Below are 10,546 nucleotides of genomic sequence, written 5' to 3' on the forward strand. Positions count from 1 at the left end.
CTGTATAACCAGAACATAATCAACAACTTTGATGCGGCAACTTTTGAAAATGTAAAATACGGACTATATTCCACCAGATTCTTAAAATTCATTTCTGATATATACATAGAGTTCTGTTTTGGATGCACAACTACTGACAAAATTATAAAATGTGTATTTAAAGCTGGAAATATTACGTAAACTTCGACCTTTTACTGCCAAAATGTGACAAGTTAAGTTTTTGGAGGAAAGGATATTTTCAGACTACTCAACAAGACACTAATAGCATGGACGGGTTGGTTCTGAAATCCACTACACGCTACTTTAGGGCGGTTTAAGCCTTCTTTGTTGTTAGCAAAGGGAATTATGAAAATAATATTTGCAGCCCCATCACAAATCTGTTGATTGGACGCATAGCTTTACCCCGTTATGACGAAGTAAATCTTCTTGTGGCGTTGCATAAGAGCAACTAATATTTGCCTACATATTTCAAAAATTAGAAACCAAAAAATCAAGAGTTTACAGAGATGCCATCAGAAGCAAAAAAAAAATATATCTTTTAAATAATATTTTCTTATCTAATCAATCTCTTTGGTTGCCAATTAATTTAGTTGAACCCACATATAACGTAATACAAGGAGGGAATATCAATAAGAAAAAAACGCAAATTAATGTACACAAATAGCAAAAAAAAAACGAGTACGATCCTAGTGAGTGAATAAACACGCATATGCCAAGTCTACGAGTTTCCTGTACTCTTAACAGAATTTTTCAGAAATACTCAAATTGTTCACATGAAACGATGTTTTGTTCCAGGTGGAAGATTAAGAAGCAATTTCAAAATTTAAAACGAATTTTATGATAAAATCATAAATGTAGAACTGGGTCATTCCAGTGTTCTAAGTGAATGCATGGTTGCACCCAGCTTGTGCTGGCATCACAAAAAGTAGTCGCCTAAAAAACCCTAAATGGTTATGCGTACAGTGCCGATCAACAATGGTCGTAAATGACGAGATTATTACCAACGATAACCAACCTGAAGTGATCCAACCACCCGAGGTTAAAAAGCCTCACCTTATTTCTATTGAAGAAAATTCAACTAATTCCAAGGATAATCAACTGGAAGTGATCATTCCAATTGGTATTGTTAATTCCCCATCCATACCTCGTGTTTCGAATAATGATAAAAATAGTTCCCCTGGATCGATTGATTCTGCAAAAATTACCACCTACCATCAACCCCAAATTACCCCACAAATTTCTTGCTCCAGTAAAGATGAAGTCACGTGCAATGCAAAAAAGGCTAGTGTGTTTGAGCCACATACCTGTGAAGATTGCCTAAAAAAAGATGCAGAAATCGTCAATCTCAAGAAACGGATTATTAATCTCAAATTTCTTTATGATAGCTTGTCTGATCTTTACGAGCGCCAGAATAGTAATCTCTTCAAGGACAAAGAAATCAAATTGTTAAAAGTCGGTTTTCAGCTCGCAATTGTTGAAGCTTTACATACTTTAAATTCCCCTACACAGCCCAGAATTCCTCATTTAGCTGATACTTCCGCAAATATTCATTACCAAAATTCTTCGGTTCATCAAGCAAGGGCTAGTGAACTTCCTTCGTCAGAATTTTCTCAAGGGATTAAAAAGGTTACGCAACCTAATCATACTGACCTCGCTTCAACCGAAGATAATTTATTGTTGAAATCCAGTATTAACGACACATCTTTGAAAAGTGACAATGCAGTTGAACTGACAAGCGGAAATTCTTACACAATGCAATCAAATATTCAAAAAAATGAGCTTAATGATTTTACGCGTAATAAACCTAATATGTGTTTTAACTTCTTAGATAGTAGATGTATTTCTAATTATTGTAAATATTTACACATTTGTAAATTTTTGTTTTTAGCCGTTGTACAAATAATCTGTGTAAATACCCCCATGTTGATATTTGTAAAAAGTTTTCAAGTGGAAGGTGCTTTGGCTGTACAAAAGCTCATATTGAATCGCCAATTAAAGGTCGTAGTAGGCTCCACAAAACTGGGCTGCCCAGAAGCCACCTTAATTCTGCTAAATCTACTAAGCATTTTAAGTCGTGTAATTTTGCTCATGTATCATCAGACGCGGGGGGTAGGTTTAAAACCCAACCTTTTTTAGGGCAGCGTCGAAGGCACTCACGACCCCCTCCTCCCCTTGGTGAGGTTCCTGTCGACTTTCATTCTTATCCCCCTGCATTCTCAGATCAACAATTAATAAACCCTTCCCGATTACATACTCCCCCTCCTTACCCCTTGTTATCTCCTCTCCCTCTCCGTATACAGAAGTCATATTTCCTCCCCCCTTACAGTATGCTGCCCCATACCCTCCCTACTCCGCCGCAAACCAGCAATTTCTTGACGGACATGAATCACTATTCTCACCCAGCCCCCCTTTCCCAGCACCTTACGAAACCCCAGCCCATTCGTTTTATCCCTCGTGCCTACCCTGTAAACGTGACTCAGGTCTGAGACTTTTTCCGTCCAATAATTGTCATATAATAAGTCCTCGTGCTTCGTCCATATCCTTGCCCGTCCCCCCACATCCAAATCCCCAAAGCAAATCCTTCTCTTACCCCTCTTCTCCAAAGCATAATAAAATTAAATTAAAACCCCACCCCCCAGGAAATTCTCAAACCCATCAAGTTTTCCTGTCGCGATTCCCCAATCGGTTTGTTTTTCCTAAGCTTTTAGTTACTAATGCTCAAAGTCTTAATTTTGAAAAGCTTACTGAACTCGAGGTGGTTTCAGAATCACATTTGATAGATATTATAGCTGTTACTGAAGTTCAATCCCATGACCCAGGGTCCCTACACCTGACAAATTATTCAGAGTTTATTAAACTCCGTCCTTCAGACCACCCACTCGGGAAAAAAGGTGGCGGAGTTCTGTTTTTTACTAAGAGTCACCTTTACCCAAAGGTTATTCTAGTCCCTAACTTATCCGAGTATGATGAAATCCTCTGGCTAAGTGTTAGACCAAAAGTACTCCCTCGTCCATTTAGTATTATTGTAATAGCTGTTTTCTATTACTCCCCAAATCAAAATATCGAGTCAAAACGTAATTTTATCCAGCAATTACAGGCAAGTGCTGATTTTGTTATTTCTAAGTACCCCAATGCTGGCCTTTTTTTAGTTGGCGATGCCAATGACCTTAAAATGGATTCCTTTTGTGCTTCACTTAAAGTAAAGCAAATTGTTAAAACACCGACGACTCGGGGAAATACCTCTCTTGATGTTATTTTAACTAATATGTATAATTTTTACACCCTCCCTCAACTTTGCCCCCATTAGGTGGGAGTTATCATCTTTCCATTCTTTTGTCCCCCTCCTCAACTTTTAAGCATACTTTCTCAAAGACTTATAGCACTTACCGCCCCCTTCAAAATTCTGGTCTTCTTTCTTTTGGTATGTGGCTGAGTACTGAAGATTGGTCCGACATTTATAGCTTACAAAACCTTGATGAGAAAACAGCCACGTTTCATAAAAAGCTAATTGATAAATATCAAATTTGTTTCCCAGAAAAAAGGTTTAAAAGGTGCTCAAGTGACAAACCCTTTATAAATCAAACAATAAAAACACTAATTAGAACCAAATTGAAGCTGTTTAAGAATGGTAAACTCGATCAAGCCAATATATTAAGAAAATCAATTAAAAGAGAAATTCGTAAATTGGCACGATCATACTACAAAAATAAGATCGAAGAATTGTTCACTAATAAGCCAAAAAACTGGTATTCCGAGGTTAAAAAGCTATTTGGCAGGAGTCTTGACCAGCTTAATTTCAACTTACCAGAGCCCCCTGATGTTACTGCAAATAGTCTAAACAAATTTCTCGCTTCCATTGTCCAGAGCCTTCCAGCATTGCCAATCCAATTATCAACAGGAGCCCCATCTCCTCTTTTCCCGACTGTTTCCCCGTCTGAGATTGAAAGAAGAATTGATAAACTAAGAAAGACAAGTGTTTGTCCTTTGGATATCCCATTTCCTCTTATTAGAGCCTTCGGTGATTTCCTGTCTAAGCCCTTGTCTGTCCTGTTTAACGAAATTACTAAGTCTGGGCAAATTCCAACAATTTGGAAACAGGGTTTTATTACCCCTTTGAAAAAGAAAAACGGAAAGCCTGGCTTTGATGGCGTTCGACCTATTACGCTTACTCCTATTTTTTCAAAATTGTATGAAGGATTCCTTGCAGATTTGCTAAAGGAAAAAATCCTACCTCTTACTGACCTGAAACAATTTGGAAACCTAAAATCAACTTCTACTTCCCCCTACCTCGTTTCTCTTATTGACCACATCGGGAAAATCCTCGAAAAACCTAATTCCTGGCTAAACTTAATTTCTATTGACCTTCAGAAAGCCTTTGACCTTGTTAACCACAATATTTTAATTGAGAAACTAGAAAGCGAGTTCAATATCGAACCCTTACTGGTAAAATTGGTTGCCTCCTTTTTAACAAATAGATCACAGGTGTTTAAATACCAGAACTATTACTCAAATCCTCTCCCTATCTACAATGGCATACCCCAAGGAACTCTCCTAGGCCCCCTCTTTTTTCAGTCATGGTTAACAGCCTTGCGAAGGAAGTTCCGGACCGTTGGAAATTTGTTGATGACCTAACGATTGTTGAAAGTTGCTTCAGAAATTTACTAAGTGACCCTATGAGTATTCTCAATGAAATTGGAAGTGAGGCTTTGGACCTAGATATGACCGTAAACCCCTCTAAGTCCATGATAATGCCGATTTGTTTCCTCAAATCCTCGCCCTGTTTTCTTAATCCTATCCCCCCTGAAATTTATGCATACTCGGTTAAATTACTTGGAGTCACAATTTCTTCAAATTTAAAGTGGGATATCCACGTTAAAGATATCATCCATAAAGCTAATGCGTCTATCGCCCTCCTTAAGCTCCTAAATAAATATAGCGTCCCCCCTTCTCACTCCTTAAGGTTGTACACGTCTTTTGTCCGTCCGCATCTTGAATATGCTTGTCCAGTTTGGCACCCTGGCATCTCCCGTGAAGAATCAGACAAAATTGAGTCAATCCAAAAAAGAGCCTTGCGAATAATTTTCAAAGAAGGCAAGGTGCCTTACTCTCTGCTCCTAAAAAAAGCTAGTTTGGAAACCCTTGAGCGAAGGAGGTCGTCGTTGTGCCTCCGTTTTTCAAAAAATGCAATAACGAACCCTCGGACGGCAAGTATTTTCCCCAAACGTCACTCACCATCCATATTACGACAGCCTCGAGCTGTTTCTGAGCCTATCCCAGTTTTGTCTCCCATTCGCTGCGTTACTTCCAGATATGAAAAAACCTTTGTCCCCTTCATCACACAAAAAATAAATAAAATAGCCAACTAGTTTCTCCCCCCCCCCTTCTTTTTTTCTGAGGTGCTTTAGGTCGTTACACTAATTTGCTTGCCTCCCGCTGTTTTGGTTTAGTTTCCCTTTTAATTCATATGTGTTTTTCGTGTGTTTTATGCTTCGTTCTTTTTTTTGTGAGTTTTTGGATTTTTTTTTAGTGTCCCTTTTAATTTGTAGATATATATGTTTATTTCTTGTTCATTTCTGTGTTATTATACTTTTTTGTCCCCTTTCCTTTTTTTCTGACTTATATATTTTTTTATTTATTTTTTTGACTCATAATTTGATTATTTATTATTATTAGCTTTGTGTTTTTTGCTTTGTTTGTTTTATTAGTCGACTCCGAAGTCCGAATTCGGCCCTTTGAGGGCTTGTGATAGTGATTTTTTTGAAATAAATATCTTATCTTATCTTATCTCTTATCTTGTCTTTCCACCATAAAAAAAAACAAGTAGAACAATAGGGAAATTTGTAAGACAGTGGAATGCAACTTCAAATGAATATTTCAATCCTATATTCAAAGGCCGTCCTTAGCGAAACAAATGAGAAAAACAAATATAAAAGAACTTGCATTAAAATGCAATCTTTAAAACTAAAATATTTTCAAAACAGTCGTAGCATCAATACTTGAAGGAAGTTCAACCAGGACTCCTGGTTTTATATTTATATTTTTCATTTATTTTGCAGAAGACAGCCCTTGGATAGAGGGTTGAAATATTTTAACCTCTTGTTCTAAAGGTTATTTTTTATCTGGATTCTATTTGAACATTGAATTTAAGAATTTTTAGAATACTTTTTTTAAATTATTTAGTCGAATTAAATGATTTATTTTAAAAGTTTGAACAATAAGAGTCCTTTAAGGAGTTACAATAATACGTCTGTAATTGAGTAAATCTAAAAAAGAAGATGTTAAATCTATTCTGTAACTTCAAGAAGGCTTCGATCAGCCTTATTTAACAACACATTCATCATATGATCAAACAGAACTAAAGTATAAGATTTTAGCTTCGCAAATAAAAAAATATAAATCATTGGTTGGGAGGGGTTACAAGTGAACTCTTCAGAATAGACTAATTTTTATCACCATAAAATTTAAAGTTAAATGGTTAAAGTATACTCGGCCGTGTTTTAAAATATTAAATTGTATAGCCTAAAAAAATAAAACAACCCTCTAAATCAAAGTAAATTTTACCTTTTTTAATTTTGATCCCATTATTTTACAGCTCCCGAATATTGTTTCCCTTTGTATCAAGATATATTGCTCTAAACAGCTGAGCCAGATAAAGACTGCAGACATGTTGACAAGTTGTTATGGTTTCCAATGAGCCAACTTACCTGCCGTTTTCCTCGACAATATTTCTCTAAGACATGAATGAAGAAAATAAAATCTCAACATATTGTGCTGTAAGGATGGAAAACTTTGGATGAGAGGTTAAAATTTTCTCTAAATTCCGTATTAAAACATGACAGGCGATCCTAAATTTCGTAAGTTTCGTAATTATGTTCATTCGGAATTGCCCGTTCTAATTTTAAAGGTCCTCTCCATTGACAATGCACGACATACTTCAAGTTTCGGCAGTGTAGTAAACAAGGAAATGAGAGCGGGAAATAAACATGAACATCTTTTTTATTGTTACCTTTATTTACTCGCGTTTGTGGTTTAGGAAGTGTTATCTAGAAAAGCAATGTACTTCCGTTAAGATACGTTTTATGCCTAATATCTTGTTTTCTTTTGCAAAATTTATTTCACACATTGACTCAAACTCCCGGTCTAAAAAGGAGTAATGTATTAACATTTGAAGGAACAAAAGTTATAAACTAATATACCTTGCTCATTCGTGTATTTAACAGCCCCTTCATTGTTTCAGAATATGGCTTCCGGGTATGTACTGGGGCTCAGAAAACTCTTGGAATAACTCTAGAAGATACCGAACAGGGCTACTGGGCATATCTCTGCACCATCAAAGACCAACAACTACCTTTGAATGAAAGCTTCGACCGTATTGTGTCGATGAATCTCTTCTACAATTACGTATTTCTATTTCTTTCTGCAGAGCCTACTTTTCCTGTGCCACCATTTTCCAATATGATAAGGTAAACATGTAGTCACAAATACTTCAGACTACCCAGAGCAGGGAAATACAAAGATTTAACACACTAAGAGCCAGCTTTCCCAGTGCGCATTCATTTGAGACAGTATTCCTTGATGGCTTACAGCAGCAACAGCATCTCGTCGCATAATAGCGGTTTTGCCAAAAGTAACAACTTTTGGCCTAACTGAATTACAAACGCCATCTTATGCAAAAAAAAAAACTCTTTCAAATGGTCTAATTGATATTGCTGTAAGCTGTCTCTAACTGCTTGCATTTTGCAGTTCTTTGGAGGACAAAGCGGGCATCTTGATGCAAGGGGCACCAGAAGTGACTTAAAAACCCTTTAGCGCAGCCTTTCATTCACGCTGAGAGTAATATAAAAGTCGCAAGACAAATTTTCCTGTTTCTCAAGTATTACGTCAAATACGGTAAAATGTAAACACCAAATATGTTCTACAATTTTTTCTATGTAAAATCTCGTGAAAAAATACTGTACCAACGAAATTTAGTGTCCCAAAAAATCTGCTGTATTTAAAATAGCTCGCTAATATGACTGCTTTTATTCACTTATGTTTATAGTTAATTCAATAACTTTATAATTCGTTTAATATAACTGCTTTTTTCGACCTAAACTAAAAGTTATAAAAGCAGCCACCTTTTTTATTTGAAAAAAAATGAGTTTCCTAAAAACACTTGCTTTTACTTCACGCGACACATAGTTAATTATGAAAAGGGATTTTTCGTCAACATTTACATCACAAATCTAGGTTTTTTTATATACAAGTTAGGTTAGGTTGTATAACTTTTGTTTTTCAACCAATAGGTTTAGTTCTTCTACGAAGGATAGAACTGACACTGTCAATCTTAGCATGAATTTTTCAAAAATATTAGAAATCAAGATAAAATGCATCCATTTATTTATTTATTAATACCAAAATATGATAGGCTTTATCGACCTTGTTGCACTAAACATAATAAAAAAAAAGTTATTTTTTGGAAATACCTTTTTTAAATAAAAGTTTTATATATTATGGTGTAAAATGCATTTATATAAAGGTCAGTAGGCTCTCAAGTGTTCAGAATAGCTCAGACCGTGGAGCTAAAACAGACAGTATAGGGGCTAATCCCAACGGGCTGAATATTTCAGCCTTTTATTCGAACAGCAATGTTTAAAATACAAAACAAACGGGTTTTTGACCATATAAAACGCACATGAGCCCCTCATTCACTTGCTTTTTAGGCGGAGTGAGAAGACTCCGAAGTGAGTGACTCAGAGTCTTAGCTCAATGTCTTTCGCATCTACCTCAACTTTATCAGCATAATTCGAAAAAAAAAACATTTCTCGCCACTTCGGCAAAAATATTCACCAGACAGTCATTTCTTTCTAATTTATTCAATTTCTCCTTCATGAAAACTAGCTGGGTTTCGAACTTTTTCAACGGGGCACTTTACTAAAAGAAAATCACCTGGATTTCGTTCTAATTAACTCACATTTTGGCTCATTACCAATGTGAAGTAGCCCATTAGTCTCTAAAAAAAGACCTCCTCTTGTTCAATACTACTGGTCCACTCTTATTGTTTCTTAAGTTTTTTTTATCCTTTCTTTGTTTTTGTACAGGGAGCTTCGGCTTCATAGAAACTTTTGTTTGAGTTTGTGATTCGAGCTCATTTTCTTGTGATTATCGGTAAGGATTCTGGTCCTGCCACGCTTTCTACTACCTTCAACTGAGGAATAACAGTACTTTTGGGATATGGTCTTACTGTTTTAGGTGACTGAATTGTAGCTGATTTCTCTTCGGCTCCTGGTCTCTGAGAATACGGTTTCTTTTGCTGCTTACTTCTGTAAATCACAGAAATTAGGAAGGAATCAGCCTCTGAAAACACGTCTGGGTTATATAACCATAAGCCTATTTAAAAAAAAAAAAAAAAAAATCAGTTATGCTCTGATTCTTAGGACTCATCTTGTGAATAAATGACTTTCAAAGACTGTGCAACTTCATACACAGATATTCTTTGGCCAAGAGTAGTAGACTCCATGACAGCGTGTTTCAAAGGACAAACTGAAACATCTGGTGGTTGAAGGCGGCATTAACATTGGGGAGGGAACATGAGAAGGTGGATCCTTTTTTGCTTAAAGATGTATATGACTTGAATTAAAATATGGACCTCATAATTGTCAAGGATTACTTTTAATGTTGCAGTGACTTGCTCTTAAAATGTTGAGCAAAGAAGTAGAGGTTGTCTGCTGTCATCCAACCACTTCGATAGGCAAGACCGGTACTTCCAAGGGGGGGCGTCCCGACATATGCATTCAAGAACTTACACTGTCAAGAAAAGTCATACACCGGGGGAATCATCTGTCAACTTACACTGACGAAACCCGATAAGCTGATGTTGTCACCTCTTTTGGCTGAGAAAGTTTTGTTGAACTTGTTTTATTTGTTTCTTGGCAACACTACGTGTAGCTTGTAACACAGAAGAAAGTCTAGTTTCGTCGCAATCCTAATTTAACGTTGATTCGAAATGAAGACATTCATTAAAGGAATTCAAGTTCTCAAGAAATTGTTCGACAACGGAGCCACTGAGCCACTATCACTTGGCTGATGTTTTCTGGCATCCGTGTTGAAAGCTCAGAGTTCTACCACATTAAGTCTTTGTATCAACTTAAGCCAACCATTTCATCTTTAGCAAAAAAGTCAGGAAAACCACGATCAGTTCTCTTGTACATTCTAACCATCTTCAAAAAGAAGGGTGGGTAAGTCCTGTTACAACAAAAGACTTAAAGCACCAAGGACAAAAAAAAATTGCCTCCAAGGACAGTATTAGGTTTATTCTTACGTGGAAACTGCTATTTCCTCAGATTTTTCTTTTGGTGGTCCCAAAAGAATTAAGTTTTCAGGGGTGTAACACATTTTGTCAGGGTTGCCACGTAGAATCGTGAATCAATAGACAGATGTAATGTATTAAAATTGAAAGAGCCTTTCACCCGTAAAAATCCAAACATTAACAGTCTGTTGATTCAAAAAGACAACTATGCATTCAAAAAAAAGATACAGTTTGTTAACTTATTTTTTGTCACACGTA

General features: G+C 36.3%; 1 protein-coding gene across 2 annotated transcripts in view; it reads right to left on the bottom strand.

The window, feature by feature from the left end:
• LOC136038053 (dynein axonemal intermediate chain 1-like) overlaps positions 1–10,546 on the bottom strand; it is a 63,735-nt gene that overhangs the window by 51,583 nt on the left and 1,606 nt on the right. The window contains exon 1 of one of the 2 annotated variants that reach the window (XM_065721005.1): positions 6,562–10,437. The exons of the other annotated variant lie outside the window; for it this stretch is intronic. Coding sequence (XP_065577077.1) covers positions 6,562–6,666 — 105 coding nt within the window. The 5' untranslated portion in view covers positions 6,667–10,437. Of the gene's footprint in view, positions 1–6,561; positions 10,438–10,546 lie in introns of those variants that run through there. 2 annotated transcript variants of the gene reach the window in all.

The sequence above is a fragment of the Artemia franciscana genome, chromosome 17 (assembly GCF_032884065.1).
Source record: "Artemia franciscana chromosome 17, ASM3288406v1, whole genome shotgun sequence".
NCBI lineage: Eukaryota > Metazoa > Arthropoda > Branchiopoda > Anostraca > Artemiidae > Artemia > Artemia franciscana.